The sequence below is a fragment of the Pezoporus occidentalis genome, unplaced genomic scaffold, assembly GCF_034315485.1.
Source record: "Pezoporus occidentalis ecotype Australia unplaced genomic scaffold, CSIRO_AGI_Poc_V1 ctg33, whole genome shotgun sequence".
NCBI classification, from domain to species: domain Eukaryota; kingdom Metazoa; phylum Chordata; class Aves; order Psittaciformes; family Psittacidae; genus Pezoporus; species Pezoporus occidentalis.
Genome location: NW_026915268.1, coordinates 3325570 through 3344151, shown reverse-complemented (window position 1 = coordinate 3344151; position 18582 = coordinate 3325570). Strand labels below are relative to the sequence as shown.

Sequence of the window (18582 nt, the reverse complement as noted above, 5' to 3'; positions counted from 1 at the left end):
TGTATATATCACACTTTTCTTAGTGTACTATCCTGACAGCATATATGGAGAAGATTCTCAACAATACTTTAAAAACAACAATTTGAAACATCTAAATATTATTTTCAGTGACAGTAACAGATCTGTTTTGTAACAGCTTTAACAACACTCAGATAATTCAAGCAAGAGCTAAATCCTCCATCATAAAATTCCAGCATGAAATCAGTTCAAGATTTAGCAACTGCTATACCTTAGTCATTTGCTTTGTTATTAGTTTTCCAATATTTTTTTCCTTCTCTACATTACCCTCTATTATTTAGTTATAACTTCCTCCATAATTGCAATCAATGAATACTAATCACTTAATAAACATATCCTGACAGGTCTATTTTTGCACTGGGAAAAGATTCATTTTCTTTATCATCACTCCAGTAAGCAATCTTTCTTCTTTACCTGAAGTAGCAAAGTGAAATATAGTGCCTGGTGTAAAGTTCTGCTCTGCTGCATACACCATCTGAGCAAGAGCAGACACCACTCCTTGCATTTTTCAATTATCTGGATAGAGATTTATCAAAACCTGTGCAACGTGGAATTTGCATTCTCTGATACTTATATGTAATTCTGTTGGTGCACGTGGGTAAAACCTGCTTTGCCCAAACAGCTTGTGAACACTCAGCTAACAGTGGCATTCAGGGAGACTGTTCACAGTATTTTTCTTAAAATGCAAGTATTGCAGAGAGAAACTGCATTTTTGTTACATGTTTTGAGGTTAGATACTCAACACTGACACACCAAAGAGTGTGCAATCTGTCATGTCTCTATACAAAGGCCTAATCTGATATGGAGTAAAATATCCTGAGTGAAGTTGGATACCTGCAGGTCACTATAATGATTTCTTTTCTACTGACTTAATATACCACATGAAACTGGTAAAGAAAGACAAAGAAAAGAAAAATATTTTTGTTTGTATATAGAAACCTGTTTTTTCGTCACAAATTAGATCAGCTTGTTTTCAGTGGGCTTTGCCTGAAGCCACTGAAATCAAAGCAAGTTTTTCTACTGACTGCAGATTTGCATTTCTCAATGTTATCTTTTTAGGTGGACACTCCTTAGTGAGTAATTCTGACATTAAATGGTCTGCCAACCTTTCAGCTGAAAGGAAAACCACTGAGGGAAATTTCTACATTAAAATGAGTTTCCATAAACTTTAAGTCCCCTTTAGCTCTTCACACTAACATTTAAAACATCTTGAGCAACGGACCCTTGCTTCTGATTCACTGTAAGGACAAATTTTCCAGTGGTATCTCCTAGCATTTTTTGTACAAATACTGACCAAAATTACTTTTACCAGCCTTATCCTCCAAACTCTCTCTCTTTCAGCCCCACATAACAGAAACTGGTGGGATCAAACTGAGCTGTCCCTCTGAACTGAACTCCATTTCTGGCATCATGCTCTGTGCTTCTGTAAACGGCCTCACAATCAGGCCTCACGAGATGAGCGTATGGAAATTCCTACCAATTTTTCTGCAGACCCACATTCAGTTTCAATGAAATCTTTCTAATACATACCAAACAAAAAAAGGCTATGCATATTTTAACCATTTTAGCAGTGTTGCCCTTCCTCTGAAAAGAAGAACTGATAATATGTAACAGTAATGGGGAAAATACTGCTTTCACAGCTCTAAAATTAGACTAAAAATCTCACTTGAGAGTTCACTAGTTGAGCTTGTAATTTTCAGCATTCTTTCAAGGTATCAGTACAAGAACACTTTTTGTGTGCACAGTAATGAAGACTTTAAATGTACTAATTACTTCTAAACATAGGCATATTACTAGGAGATTATAAATCAAAACAAATTTTGTGCAAAGCAGCAACTTTTAAAATAAGCAATTATTACACAACTTAATGCAAAGAAAAATTTATATTCTAGGCATTTTGTGAGGATCAGGGAAGCACTTAACATGAAAACAAAATGCCTGGATTAATCTAGCAGAGATATGTTGATATGATGAAAGTCAGAAAGCAATTGTGAAAAAACACTCTGCATCTCTGCTGGTCACAAAGTGTTCAGTCATAAAAGCTTTGATTTAAGGCATATTAGCAGAGTGTGGTGGAAGCATGCAGCACCACAGCATCAAAGGATACGCCCCCAAATGATGTACATTTTGGTTTTAATTCTTTCCAATAAAAGCATACTTTTAGTTTCCAACTCATGTGTATTAGAAATGGTTTGTATATCCAGGAAATCAGAGGGGAATGACAAACAAAGACAGCTTGAGGGATGCAGGAATCTCATCATACTTTTAAGCAAAGAAATAACAATTCACTTGTAATAGGACTGTCCCATTAAGGTCCCTGATTGCCATGAAAATCTCAATTGACCTATTCCTTTGTTAAACTTACCACTTTAAGATAGCTAAAACAATATGACCTTGTCTTTGGAGTTACTAGGGTTTTTTTAAGGTATACCTTAATCCTCCAAAAATTCCTTGGAGAAAAATACATTGCATGAATCTCACATTGTCTCAGGAGCTGGATACTCTTGTTCCAGGTAATTTTGCTCAGACTTCTCAGAAGAAAAGTGATCACTCAGAATTTCCCATTTTTTATTACAGCATAGGGAAAATAACAATGCTCTCCTTTGTTGTCAGTAACTTTACAAAATCATCCAAATACACTACCTGACTGCTTGTAGAGACAAAATGAAGAACTCCATTTAGGAACAGTTAATTCCTCTTCAGAATAGATCTTCAAGCATGGTAATTGAGAGGATAGACCATTGTTGCTTTGTGTAAGTATAACCTTTTTGAACTTCCCAGGCTGACACATCACAGCTGAGCTGCAGCCGTGTTAGTCACGGCACTCTGCGTGAGGCCAGTGCTGTACTGAGCAGCACGCCATTAGGAAAGGGTACAGCAGCATGCTGCCCTACCGACAGGCCCTCTCATGCTGGGACTGTCTATATGCAAACACCATGCCCACTGCCACAGCACAGCACAGGAGAAGGCGAGGGAGCTATTTTTGTTACACCAGGAACACTTATTCCTCCCCAAGTTGACCCCTGCTCTGTGTGGTGATGGTGGTTATGTGTTTTAAATGTGATGTATAATAGCAGGAGAGCACTGATGCATCAGCCCAGGAAATTAAAAAAGATGCCATTCACACAAAGGAATGTTTAGTTAAGTTTGAAAATCTTGGCTCAGATGATACTGTGATGGACCATTTGTTACATCTTTACTTACTAACATTCATTTACTGTGGAATTTGTTCTTGGTTTTTTTTTTCTCTGCAAATCAATTTGTTGCTGATTTTAAATGATTCCAAGAGCTTTCTGAATTTCACCCAACACATTTTGAGTCAAAGATGATATTTGAAAGCACTAGGGTCCTTAAAGGAACAGCCTATTACAATACACAACAGTAACTATGTCTCTACGATTTATGAAAAGAAAGCAATATGTGCCTGTTTCGGTGCCTGTCGTTTGCCTACCAATGGTGCAGTGTTCCCCATTCCAGCCCTCTCTGCATTCACATTTCCCATCTTTACAAGTTCCGTGCTCTGTACAGCGGGGATGACACACACGCTGGTCACATGCCTCTCCTGTCCACCCTTCTTCACAGCGACATGCTCCACCAATGCATACCCCGTGGGTGCCACAGTCCACGGAGCACACTTCTGGGGGGAGAAAAGAATAAAGGTTACATGGCAATGGGGCAGAAGCAGCAACCTAGTCAAGAAGGAAAAAGAGAACAAGACAGGTATGCTTTTGCTGAAAACCATATGCTGTCAAAAGCTGACTGTTCACATTCTGATTAAAACTGGCATTTAACTTCTGCTTAAAACCAAACTGAATGGTACGAAAAAGTTGTTGCTGGACAGACTGCCGTAAAGCTACATCCCCCATTCAAATGCAAACCTCAAATTCCTCAACACCTGCAGCAGTGAAAAAGGGGAGAACACAGCTCTATTTTACCCAGACCTGGACCTCTGGTGATCTTGACACAGACGCTGATTTGCAAAGAATGAGAGTGAAACTCACCTAAAACTCAGCAGAGAACAGTGACAATTCAGGGTCACCTGGACTCTAGGAGTGACTAGTAAGACACTTTCAAGGAAGTGATTTTTGGAATCCTATTGCTAAGAGTCAGATACTCAGTGTCTCAGTCCAAAAATTCTTCTACTGCTCTGCCGGCTGAAGTTGTAGAAAAGTAGAGGGGTCTTTTGCCTCATGCATCATCAAAGACATTGACAGTGAAACTCTCATTCATGAATTTTTCTGGCTCCTCATGCAGGAGCCAGAAAAAAACACATCTTGATATTCACTTCACTGGTGGGGTATTCTAAGTCATTAAACTTAAGAAATAACTGAAAAAGTGTGAAAACTGTAAATATTATTTTGAGATACTTGCCTATGCCCTACAGCTCTGTCTCAAGGTTCAGCTTATGATATAAATGGAAAATTCCCAGCAATTTTTTCCCCATAAATAGAACATTCGCTGTCTTGTCAAAACTGTTGGGTATTGGATTATTTTTTTTTCTCTTTAGCTCCTTCTGTCAGAATAATCAAGTTTTACAACTGTAGGTCTGGAGAGGATGAAATTTTTTAGCCTACACTTTTGTGCCTTTTAGAGTCTCTTGCTCTCATATTATTTTCTTAAATAATACATGTACAACTGGGAAGGGAGAAGTATCTCATAGTTGAAAAGAGATTTTTCTGCTTTGTGATGTTTTTCATCAATGAATAGCATTTTGATGCACAGTAAAGCACCCCCAAAAACATACTCAGTTGTAGTGTTATAATGTTATAAACATACTTATAAATTATGGAAGTTTTCTTTACATATAAATATGTAAAATATATTTATAAATTATGGAAGTTTTTTTTTTACAGTTGGGTAAGAGAAGTGAAGCACTTAAGTAGCTTTTTCAGACCTAACGAGAGTCAGTATTAGAATGAAATACAAACTCCTAACCTGCATCCTGCTTGCCCCTCAGCTGGCAGCACCAAATCAAGAGTGTCACAAAAAATAGTATCTAAGATATATACACACTTCTTCCCAACACAGTAAACATGACCAAACATGTTCCAAAGACTATGATCTAAATTATGTGCATTTCAAACTCACCACAAATATTAACATTTTAACAAAATAGGAATAGTATTGAAAGGCTGGAGAAGAGAAGGTTTTGGGGAGACCTTATAACAGTCTTACAATACCTAACGGGGGCTACAAGAAAACTGGAGAGGGATATTTTACACGGGCCTGTAGGGACAGAACAGGGGGAATGGCTTTAACCTGCCAGAGAGGAGACTGAGATGAGCTCTTAGGCAGAAGCTCTTCCCTGTGAGGGTGCTGAGGCGCTGGCACAGGGTGCCCAGAGAAGCTGTGGCTGCCCCATCCCTGGCAGTGTTCAAGGCCAGGTTGGACACAGGGGCTTGGAGCAAGCTGCTCTAGTGGAAGGGGTCCCTGCCTGTGGCAGGGGTTGGAACTGGGTGAGCTTTAAGGTCCATTCCAATCCAAACCAGGCTGGGATTCTATGAAATCAGGAAAAAATATTGTTCTTACCAACAGAGCAGTCAGGACCCATCCAGTTGGGATCACAGCTACACAGACCTGTGTCAGACAGGTAAGAACCATGCCCACTGCACTGGTCTGGACACTGGGCTCTGGGAAGCTCGCAATTTATTCCACCCCAGCCTGGGCTGCAGAGACATTCTCCATTCACGCAGACTCCGTGGCTGGAGCACGTTGGATCTAAGCAATCAACTACAGAAAAAAACAAAACCAATGTAGGCAAAGGTCAGTTCACACAATATGATGCTTAGAAAACATGTAGATGAATGCTCTGAAAAGTTTATATCCCTGTCATAAATCAAGCAAATTGAGGTAGTTCTTCAAGTCATATTAACACCTGGTCTGAGAATGGGAAAGCACAAAATAGTTTGTGTTTTACATTGGCTCCAGATAAAACAGGGTGTGACTGAACAATGAGACCGTACTTCAGGATTGCTGTAGGGAAGAAGCACAAAGATTTAAAAATAACACTAATATATATATATAATAAGAGTTCCATACATCAGCCTTCACCTGGGGACATTTCTTCTGAAATACATTGACGTTTCAATGACTCATGTACTGTAGCTAAATAACAAAATAAAAACCCCTAAGTGAAGAAATTGCACTTCTTAAAGGATTTGTTTTTGGAGTACCTTCATCAATACTGCTAGCACTACTACTGAAACGCTGGAGCACTGTGAGAATAACATCATGATGTTCACTTTCAGTAGCTAGAAGTCAAAATATCACTGGCTTTCACTTGCATTCAGACTCCTAAATTATTCAGGCACTTCTGCACCTTTGATTCGTGGTCCATTAGTAGCTCAGCTGTGAAACTCAGAGTCCTAGTTACTTCAACCCATATTTTAACCAGCAGCTAATTCCTCTTGAAGAAAAAAAGAAAAACACATATAGATATGGATTTCATCTTTTCTCAGTCCAGAAACAACAGACTAAGAAGGGAATAAATATAGTTATGCTGGAAAATCCTCGAATGAAGTTTCAGTTGCTCCTTTAATCCTGGTAAATAAAGGAATGTTATGAGTTCCACATAAACTTTATCAGTAATGTCATGGTTTTCCAATTTTTTATCTTATATAATAAATTTGTATAAGCATACTATGCTCTACCACAAATACCAACAGAGAGGCTTTAACCAACTGCCTTTTGCTGTGGAATTGAGGGCCAAGGTCAAATTCATGTCCTGAATAAAATGAATTCATCTCATGACTGGTACATATTAGCTCACAACAGAAGGACCAGGAATGATTGGCATGCTCTCTTGCAGCTCCAGGAAGATCTGAGTTTATAATGAAAATGATTTATCTCTCATCTTTTCCAAATTGATCCTTCTAAATTAAGGCAGAGACATTTTCACTCTACCTTATGTGAACAATGCTTGATCTTTCAAATCTCAACTTTTCTATAAACACAGTGTTGTCAAATTATTTTATGTAGTTGCAGAACATTTAAAGTAAGTATATAGATTAGATACACACAGAGGATTGAGGCAAGCACATTTACAGATACAATAACATGAGTTATCAGAATAGTTTTGACTTTAATTCAGACTACACTAGCACAGGAATAAATTACTATAAAATTTTTAGTAAGAGTATCATTTTAATGACCACACTGCCTATAGGTTTTTGTTTGATTGGGTTCTTTTTAAGATTTAATGCTTAGTTAATTGGAAATGAAAACATTATAATGCAATTTCATATTTATAGGTAAACCAAGATTGTTTTGTTCTTCAGCCCAGATAACAACTGATAAATTCATAAACTGTTTAAATTTTTTGGTTTATGATATTTTAAGGGAAAATGTAAAAGGTGAGATACGCATAGCATTGCATGTGGCAGGACAGCTAACTTTAGGAGATACTGATGAGTCCTAATGTACTCTCCATTTCAGCAATGTATCCTCTTCCCAAATGAAAGTACAAATAAAAGCTATGTGGAGAGTATGACAAATACCACCTTCTCCTATGTAAATTAACTGCCTTGCCCCTATCCTGAATTAGCTGTTCCTGCAGAAAAGATTTATTTCCAAAGCCTATCAATACCCCTAAGACCCCAATCTCCCTTGTTTTATAGAATAACATACTACCTAACTTTGTTCTTTGTTCTAGACAAATACGCTTTATAGCTGTTTTATTCTATCATATGGGTAAGTAATAGCTTTCAAAGTTTAAATTGAAGAGAGTTTTTACTTTGAACTCAAATCTTATTCTATTTTAATACATGCTCTTAGAGCTATCATCTTGGGCCAGATCCTCAGCTGTTAAAATTAGCATAATGTGATTACCTGCAACAGAACTACACTGCCTTATGCTGCAGAAGTTCTGGCCCTGAGTCTTTAGAAGGGTTTATAATGGTACATAATAAGGATTTATAAATGGAGCTTCTTTGGTGTTTAAACAAAGGAGAACACGCCTTAGCAAGTAAGTACATTAGACTTAGAACTCATAGCCCCTTGGCAGCTTGGATCATTAGAGCTCATTTAGCATTGGGCTCTCTGTAGGTTTGACAAAAATGGTACTGAAAGCAATTTATATCCCTAAGGACAAAAAAGGAGGTCAAGGAGTTTTCTGAACAATATGTATCATAAAGCCCCCAAAGAGCCATGAATTACACCTACAAAGTTAAATGTCATTGAAAAATGACTTGACCATGAAACTCAGAAGAGAACCACCCTTAACTTCACCTCATTTGGCAATTTCACTTGCCTTCCCCCAAAACAGATTGAATGAAACCTGATAAATATGCCACTTCATCTTGTTTGCAAATTTGTTAATAGAACAACAGTGTTTATGCTGCAAAAATTGTGCATCACAAATATTGACTGTGGTGCCATTTTCATTTCAGGTAAATTGTTTGAACGATATGACCATGATGAATATCAGAAATGAAAAGCTAACGGGAAGAAAAAACACATGCTGACCCATTTGTTCTAATTCAATATCCTAGTAGGAAAATGGTGAATAAATCAACTTCTTCAATTCCTTTCGGAAGTTCAAAACAGTAGAGGAGATTTCATATATAATATATATAAATACAGCTATATTTATTTGTACCATTCTGCCATTAGAATGATAGAATTTTAATTTATGCAAAAACTTTTCATAAAGTCAGATGATTCCCTGGAACTAGAGAGACACCACTTAATGCTATACTTTTTTTCATGTAGCTCTGGAATTAATGTGAGAAATATGTACAGAAGAAATGGAATTTTAGAGTTGATACATGATGGATGTTTTTTGATTTATTTGTAAATTAATGTATTGATTTATGTATTGCCCAATGCTGTATGCAAAAGGTTACTTTAACCTTTCTTTTCATGCTATTGGCCCCTTCTAAATTTGCAGTCAATCACTCCTGCCTTTGTCATCCTCTTATCTTTTTTTGAAAAACCTCATACTTTCGAGTACAGTGTTGATTAAATAATGTATACCTTTTCACCTCAGATAGCAATTCACCTCTTTCACTGCAAGAGCCTATTTCTCTTACAGGAGTGCTAGAGGATTCAAGATGTCTAGCCCAGATATACCACAGCCATTCTAAACAACTGAAAGCAGAGAGAACTAAAAGTTCCATGCAAGTAGCTGGGAATTACAATCAAGATGAGGGAGGAATTGCTGACGAGGTAAAATGTACAGAATCAAATGAAAGAAAGACCATTTTAGGCTATCTGCCATAGTCTTTCTAATAATACAAGCATTGATATGACAACACAAAACATGATGAAGTTTATATAATTTAATTAGACTAAGCAAACAATTGCATTTAGTAACAGAAAGAGCTTTTAGGTTCCTTGGGCATAGAGAGTCTTTTCCAACTTAGATTTCAATGAGAATACTAGCTATAGCAAGGCATTTCAGATAATTTTTAGCTATTTCCTATAATCACACACTCAGGGTGAACTGAGAACTCTCAATTCTATCAGGCAAAAGGACATTACAGTATTTTCTGGATACAGCTATAAATGTAACCTATTAAAAACAACAGGAAAACTCTACTGACTTCAACTGAGTTTTGGATTAGGGCTTTAAGAGCCAGTGTTGTGAAGCTTTCCTGGAAGGAGATGACAAGAATGAACCGAAAAACCAGTTGCAGTGTTGGCAACTAGATCCACTAGTGAGGATCCCTGCTTTTTTTTTTTTTTTCCTTTTAGAAAATCAAGTTCACTGAGACTAATGCAAGATCTTGTCCTGCAGTTGATGACTGCAGTCCACGCCCAGAGAATACAATCCCTAGTGGTTTAGGTCCCTCTAGTTTTCTTCCCTTTGTTTTCTGATGGGAGAAACAGCTGTTTACTATAGGATAGGATGAAAATTGATACACATGGTGCACAGCTCTGCATCCCACTCAGAATACTCCAGAGAGACTCTTTAGTCCTAAAAGAGTGCAGTCCTCAAGCTATCACTTCGAGCTATAAAGTCCTATCACTTCAGTCCTCAAGCTGCCCTGTCTTTTGGAGAATTAATAAGCTCTGGAATGTCATCATAAAGCAGCCTGAACTATTCCTGCTCTGAGGATGTTCCAAGGTATGCTGAACTGTCTATTTAACAATTGGCTGGGGAGTTAAATTCCCCTTTAAAACCATAGTAATATATTTTTAAAAGAAAAGCAATCCAATTTATGTTGCGCATTTTAACACAAACCACTGTGAATAAAAACAATATTGAGCTTAATCTATAACCACATTTGCATGGGTTATTTTGTTAAATTTGCTCATTCTACATACACAAGGAATTGGACACTTTCAGCATGAAGAGCTTTTCTGCATTTAAAGGACACATTGGTTTTGTGCACAATCTCCCTTTCTTTAATCCCATATGACTACAGCTAACAGGAGTAATTTGCCCTACACTAAGTCTAAGTAACATGAATACTTAAGTCTTTGAAATTTGTTTCATCAACTTCTGTATTAATAGTGACTGATATGTTTGTGTGGAGCTGCAGCTATACATTCTGTCTATCGCTGCTATTTATTCCTCTGCATTTCACTTCTAGATTGTTCAATAAATATAATCCATAAGAAAAGATTTATCTTCACTCTTCAGCAAAGGGATTATTCAGGTTTACTTGTGGCAGACATTCTTAATACTGCAAAACAATGTATACAGAAGGCCAGAAGTGTTGTCTGAGCTTTGATCAGTAAAATTGTGAAGGACTTCAATTTTACCCTCTTATACAGTAATCTCCTACACTACTTTTACATTAAAATTTTTATTCTGTTCTTTGATTTTTTATACCCATTAAACAACTCCAAAGCCCAGAAAACAAACTCAGAGCAAGGGAAGAAAATGCCCTACCTTCTTCACAGTTTTCTCCTTTATAGCCAACTGAACAGACACAGTTCCCATCGATGCAGGAACCATGACCTCCACATGAGGGATCAATACATTGGCTGATGGGTACATCACATTCTGGACCTTTCCAGCCACTGTAGCATAGGCAGGTGCCTTTAGAGTACTGACCATTGCCACTGCACAGAACTGGGCAAGCAGCTGGAAAGAAAGGAAAGAAAAACAGCATACAGGGTCATACATGTACTCACGTAAATGTACACTAAAAATCCACTATCAAATACTTATACAGATATTTAAATATATTCATTTACGGGGGGGGGGGGGGAATCTAGGCTAAGTTGTGGTAGTTCAGTTCTTCATTTCCCAAAGGAATTATTGATTATTATTTAATAAAACACACATTGGGCATCCTGAGAATAAAACTACTATTCTTCATAGACTAGTGATGATGTTTGGGATAAATAATGAGAGAATGTGAACAGACTTAAGTCTGACATTACTCTGCGTTGTTCCACTAGATAACATCCAAATTTCACAGAAAGCAGAACACAAAGCATTCAGCCCCCAAAACATTTGATAATGTACCATCTTTCTCCTTCCATAACACTTTTTTAATGTAATGTTCCCAAAATTTTTTAGACCCTTTGACATGTTATTTTTCAGTGTAAGGGTCTTGAGCACAGGAATAACACAAGCGTTCATCTACAACAAATGCACCTTGCCACTAATACCCCTGCTGAATCTTGTTTTCCCAAATCCCAGGGTGACTGCTTTTACCCTGTGTGTACTGGCAAAAAAGCACCATTAACCCTTATCACTCCCTCTTGTATTATTAAGGGGGCAAGACACATTCTGAGCAAATATTCATTTATGCAAATGAAGTAAAGACTATGAATACTAAAGGTAGTCACAGGCCTTGGTGCCAGGAATCATGTTGTAAATATGCAGAGTAATGGAACGAAACAAGTGGTTTATTAAAAGTCAGTTGCACGTAAATGTTACGCTAAGGCATATTCACACTCCCAAATGCCCATGTCTCCCACGTGAACAAGGCAACCTGTGAATTTATATGCCTGCCAAAGACTGAATGTGTGGTTACAAGTCAGAGAAATGAAAAAAAATCACAACAGAGGAATAACAGAAAATGGGAGCAATGAAGTGAATCTTTGAGAAAAGGTACGCTTTTGTGCTCTTCTCTCTGATGCAGTTTGATAAAGATAGTATTTCCCTGTATTTTCACCCTCCATAGTAATCAGAAACTAACACCAAGTTTTACAATACCAAAAATACACTCAAAAGCTACTATCAATCATTGAAAGGTCCTAATGTCTTCTTGCTTCTATTATCCCTTTAACCTGAATGATCAAGAAGAACCCGAGTAATGGATTTCCTACAAGAAAATGTGTAATTGTCCAGTTATACAACTTCTCCACTTTTCAGTTCTGTAACTCTCATTAATCTTCGCTGTCCCACTGATCTGCTGCAAAAACACATTTCAGAATAGAGTTTTCCAAGATTTTTCTTATTTGAAATGGGAAAAAAAAAGATCAGAAAAAAGTAAGTTCAGACTTGAAACCTGAATTAAAATTTAGAGTGCTGAGAATTATTTTGGTTAAGACTACAGGTTGATGGGATAGATGTCACATGCATAACCTTTTTTGGCCTACTTTTTACAGTAGAATAATAACAAAATCAGTGTGCTAATGTCTGGGGTTTAGTTGCTACCCTCATCTCTCTTAGGGCCATATTATCCATCCTTTGGTAGGATGGATATAGTCCCCAATAGGACTTCATTCTTCTTCATTCCTGTTGTCCTCTCTTACTGTAAGCCTTGTTCAGTCTTTTTATTCCTCACTCAAAAAATGAATACAAACCTGAATAAAATATAATTTCCAACAGCAGTGTTGTGACTTCAGCTGTGACATATGTTCACAAGTGCTTTACTGAATTCAGCGAAAAATTTATGCTAAAGTTCTACCAGTTTGGATTCTTGCAGCTGGTTCACGTCATCACCAAACACCCTTTCATGACATACAACATGATGAACTAGTAGCAGCTCAAATGCCATGTGACTAACTATTCCTTCTGTCTAAATGCATTACATCATGGAGACTATCCTGCACTGCTTTTCACTGCCTAGATATGTTGACTGCTGCTACTGTCAGTCATATAGTTGAGCCATAAAGAAAGGGATCAAACCTTCAAGTATGAAGACCTGGTGGCACAAACAATTCCTTTGTCCCTATTCTCCATTTCACTGCAATTAGAAGTCTTGCTTGGGCTGAAATTGATACATTTTCCCAAAGCACTGTAAGAAAGGTAATCACTTCAGTCCCACTCTCTTTACGTGCCATGGTGTAGACGACCTGGAGGTGAGTGATCGGAAGGCAGCTTCTCCTGGAGACCTGCAGCAGTCATGAGTGGCAAGTTTCTTGATGCCACCTTCCACGCCCTGACACACTGTAGAGACACTGTCCCTTTATCTGTGTCTCATCTCGATACAAAATTATCTCTCTCTAGAATAAGGCACCTCCCAGCTTCTGTATGTGGTGGTCAAGCTTGCAGTCCCTTTGTTCAAAGGGTCCCATGGAAGGAAGTAATGTTGTTAGATGCAAATTCTCTACATGCTTCCAAACCATTGCAGAGACTCAATGTTATCCTTTTTTAATGGTTGCTCAGTGTGGATTCTCCGAGTGCACCGGGACAAGCCAGCATATGACTTGCTTTTGCCTATAAACTTCCTCACCATACTGTCATAAAGCTGCATAGAAAGAGAAGGTCCCAAGAAAGCTAACTGAATCAGTAGACTGTAGACTGTTTCTTCAAACAACATTTGTTCAAGTAGCTATAAAGACAAAAAGCTAGAGCTCACTCACAAGCTGGATACAAATGAGAAATAGCTTTTTTTGCTTTGTTGCTTTACAGGTCAATATGGCACTCAACTCCTGAAAGAACCCCTGTTCTGCAAACCTCTCCTCTGGAGTTAAAACTCAGACAAAAGCAGTAACTCTATTTGAACATCACAGCCCCCTGAAAGAGGGACTGAGCAGAAATAAATCCATTATTAAAATAAATATAAAACCAAAAGCAAAAAAGCCCAAGCAACTTTGACATGACCAGCCTAGACCTAGCTAGATAATACAGTGCCAACCACCTGCTGTAAGATAGCTGCTCTCCTTGCCTTGCCCCTAAGTCTCATTAAGCAGTCAGCAATTGTGGTCCAGCTAACAGATATGTATGTTTGTTATCTGGAACTTGTCTATAGGATAGCCATTCTTAGCTCCCACTTTTGATTTGCATTTGCTGGGTTCAGTTTCTGGAACACCAGAGACTGGCACAGCAGAAGGATTTACTAGATGGTGCTGGCTCTCGGGCTAAACAGCTCCCACAGTAGGTTTTTTCAGTGTTCCTTTACTCTGCTATAGTGCTTTAGGAATTTAAGTAAAGCTGGAAGCCATGTTCATTCCTCTCTTCATGCTTCTCCCAGGTCAGAGGTCTTGCTATGGTTCATAAATCTGTTCAGTCCTTGTGAAGCTTGTATGTAGGTTGAACAGTAATCTGCTGCCTTCAGTAGTCTGCCACTGCAGTATGCATTGCCAAGATATGACACCAGAACTGACTTTGGACAAATGAAAGAACCTGTCATTTAACCTCTGGGATGAAATGAACGCAGTAAATGTTAACACACTTGCAACCTAAAGCCACAAAGTTTAATCTACAATCCTCTACCGGGGGTTATTCTACAAGCTACGTAACAGCAATACCACTTTTAGAATAAGAAAAATGACAGAGGTTCTCAGTCAGATTTTGGTATTCCCAAGACTATCACTAGGACTGCAGAAGAAACATAGAAGCAAGAACGCAAGCAAGTATAGGTTAAAAGAAGCTGGCAAGCTACTGTTCTTCATTAATCTTTCTGCTATGGGTTTATAGGCTGTCTTCAGTGAGTAACAGAATCAAGCTGCTCTTCCATAGAAAACAGAGCAGCTCATCTAAAAGAGGTCTGCTATGCTTATTCATCAGACCTTATTGCTGCAGGGTGAGACACAAACCAGCCCACTCTAATTTTGTATCCAGGTGGTTTCAGTTAATGTGCAAACAACTGAGTCATCTGGGGTTCCTGACTGCTTATTTTCCCTGTGTGAAGCAGATGGCCCCTACTCCAGGACAGAACTGACTGTTAAAAGTCTGTAGAAGGAATGAAGAAAGATCGCTTGAAGTAATGGAACAATCAAGCTCCATCTCATTTCTGTGGGTAGAGAGGTTGCACAAAGACAACCGTGTATCACACACCAGCACTGCCAAAAAGTTGATAGATGTCTTCAGGAGTAGTTACGGCAACACTAAAGCAAGTTAAGAACAAGTGTATATCTCCTGGGTGAAGTTTGAATAAGCAAAAACCCTAAATGTGGTTTTGGTGATGTGATTCTGCCCTTACTGATACTTGAACAAAACAGACAATGCTCTTAACACAGGTCTCAGCTGACCAGTGAATACTACAGACCTTTAAGTCCTGTAGGCTGCACACATGTAGGAGCATGAATTAAGTGGGAAAGATCACCCAAACATCCCTCTAAAAGTTGTCTGTCTGTCTTTGGATAGTTATTTCAGAGTAATGTTAATATTCCCTGCTGCATGAGAAAAGGTGATTTGATAACAGCCTGTTACACATGGACTAGGAGGGGAAATGGTAAGGGATAATGCCCAAATGGTCTGGCATCAAAAGCCACCATTTGCCCAGTGATGCTCGACACATAGGTATCCCAGCTGCAGTCTGTGTACACACTCCTTTCACCCACCCTTACGGTTTTCACACGTACATACTCACCAGAGGTGTTCTTCTAGAGCATGGCAAGAAACCAGTAAAGGATATCTGAGGAGTCAAACTCTTGGAGGCGGTTGCAGAACTTGGTTTAGTTACACAGCTGCTTGGTTGAGAGACCTTCCCCTGCTACTTGAAGTTCCAAACAGGATTTGAAGACAGACTTCAGGCTTGGTTCCTCTTGCTGTAGAGCAAACATTACCCTGGTGCAGAGAGAGTCCTGTACTACTAGGATCTAGGCTGTTGGTTCTCTACTGCAGACTTTTTTCAGTTCCTCTTCATAAAATAGACAAACTGGTATACTTCTCTTGAAAGTTATTTGAGTTTCTGGGCACAAAAATATGCAGATTTGAAAGGTTTCTGAACTTGCATCTGCAATGCCTGCCTGTCCTGGACCAGGTCACAATGCTTATATTGCTCTTATTTTGCAAGCAGCTCAATTTTACCTCCAAATGTAAATTTTCAAATGGGGCATAAGAAGGTTAGCTTCCTTTGTGCTATCTACAGGCTTATTCAGAGCCCACACAGACTGTCAGGAGTCACCCCATATCAAGTCAAAACTTTACAACATCTGTACCACAGAATATTGTGGTGAGATGCTCATGGCAGGTTGGTGAGGGGAGTCACTGAACTGAATGGACAAAATTGCTTCAAGCCTGCTGGGGTACTGTTTGAGTAAGGACCAGAATGGCTGTGTCCATAATGCTTGTAAACCCTCATCTTTCTTATAAACTAGATTCTTCTTACCGCAAGTTAGTGTGCATAAAAGATGACTTTTTCTGCCTATTCATAATGTAAACAGTAAAGAAAATTAGGACTGAGTGTTGAAGTGCAGGTTTAAGGCTCTCCTAACAGAGCATTTAGACACCATCTAAAGTGGTCAAGCAGGTAATCCTGGTTGCCCTTTAAGTATTGCTAACTGTTCCATCAATCAATTTTAACAAGATCATCGGAAAAGTTAAAACCCATGGAAGAACATACCCTGCCTGAACACGTAATTAGACAAATTTGGGGAATCTACAAAGTCTACTATAACAAGAGACATCATCTACAGCAGGGAGTCCTAACACAAGTTATGTCTAGAATCAAAGACTTTACTGGAGAAGCACCAAAGATGGGTACAAGTTTTACTTTTCCTCACTATCTGCTGCATGCCACCACCAGGGCTGAAATCCTGGAATGGAACAGAATGGAATCTGGGTCTGAGCCATTACAGCTTTATTTCTGTAATATCACCTCTGTACAAACACACATATTCAGAAAAAACAAAACCATTAAAACGTTCTGAAAAGACACTATTTATACTCCCATGTAAGATATGTTCAATGCTTGTGGATCTGTACAGAACTTTGTCAGATCTAAGAGAAACAAAGACAATTTTTATCTGTAGATGGTCCTGTTTAGGAGGAAGAAGTGAGTTTCGGTCTTGAAGCTTTTGCTTAAGAACACAGATTAAAAGGAATGTGCCTGGCAGCACACACACCTACACAACTGCATAAGTATCACTGTTCTGTATGTGTGGTCACATGCTTGTATGTCTAATTGGTCTATTGTAACTACTACGATCCAGTAGCAGAGAATATGCACTGATAATATCATGCATAGCACTTGTTGAGGTTTATACAAAGTTTCCTTGGAGTCACACAAAACCTTAGTTCTGCTTCCAAACACATGGACATATTTTGAGTCTTTTCATCAAGAATGATTTCCAAAGTTTTTGAATCTGGTTTTGCCCAAACAATTCTTCCCTAACCTCATTACTGCAAGTCAGCCCTAGTGTGGGGGATGTCACCAAACAGACTAAATGTTTTTCAAGTCTTTAATACAACCATATTAACACTTAACAGTTGTGTCTCACAAATTCTCTGGACCTACAGATTGGGCAGTTTTGACAAACTCTCTGGAGAGAGTTGCACAAATTCCCAGTTATATTAAAAAAAAATGAAAACAACACTACCATCAAGTTGTTCTTTGTTTCACTGACACCACAAATTGTACTGAAGACAGATGTAGGTCAAACTTCTTACCAATGAACCTTAGTAGTTACCAGTGAACCTTCTGGGTGCAGTTCCTCTAGGGGATCATTAATTCAGACTCTGTAGTAGCCCACACTTGGACTTCCTTTTAGCAGAGATTAAGTTGCTACTGCTGAGAGATTATGCTTGATTTTGCCAGTATATAAAGATAATGGAATACTGTTTATGACAGTCTATCCTGAAACCAATAAATGCATTCCAGGTCAGCTCCAAAATGGAATAGAGACACAGGAATGATCCAAACCCAATGTCACCTACAATTGCCTTCTTCCAAATACCTAAAAAAGTATAAGTAGGTTCACACTGTTCTGGCGTTTTTCTGTTTGGTCTTTATCTCGGTGATGCATATGTAATGTTTAGCCTACAAATAGTAATTTCTCTTTAATGGAGAAATTAGATGAAGATGTAAGCAAGTGAAGACATATTTTACTGATGCTAGTGCTGAATCCTACTATAGTAGTATACCAAAGCCCTGGCTGACTAGACTGCCTGCTCTTCAGAGACCACTAACTTTGGCCAGGCTGAAATCTCCTTATGAACAGAAGGATCTAGAACATCTGTTAGGTTGCTCTAAGAGCTTGTGCTCTTCCAAGTCACCTTGCAGAAGTTCACCCCGAAGCAGAAGAATGAACAGCTACGAGTAACAGTCACTGACATATGCTTTATTTGTTACCCCATGAAACTGTTTGACTACGCAAATAATTTGAATTATTTACCAGTAGTGTTACTTTACTCTTGTAGGCATCAGGCCAGTATTTAGACATGTACAGCCTTTCACAGCAGTCACGCCCTGCAATCCTTCCTTCAGTAGCCCACCCGTGCTCCTTACCAGGCTCCCTTGTCTAGCTCTGTCGAACTGCACATTAGTAAGC

The 18582-nt window shown here is 38.5% G+C and overlaps 1 protein-coding gene across 11 annotated transcripts in view; it reads right to left on the bottom strand.

Moving 5' to 3' along the window:
* Positions 1-18582, bottom strand: part of TENM2 (teneurin transmembrane protein 2) — a 691595-nt gene that overhangs the window by 78199 nt on the left and 594814 nt on the right. For 8 of the 11 annotated variants that reach the window (XM_062629180.1, XM_062629181.1, XM_062629184.1 and 5 more), the window contains 3 exons: positions 10856-11050; positions 5548-5748; positions 3443-3655 (listed from right to left, as the gene is read on the bottom strand). In XM_062629180.1, coding sequence (XP_062485164.1) covers positions 3443-3655; positions 5548-5748; positions 10856-11050 — 609 coding nt within the window. The remainder of the gene's footprint in view (positions 1-3442; positions 3656-5547; positions 5749-10855; positions 11051-18582) is intronic. The other 3 variants (XM_062629179.1, XM_062629182.1, XM_062629183.1) reach the window with 1 other exon arrangement.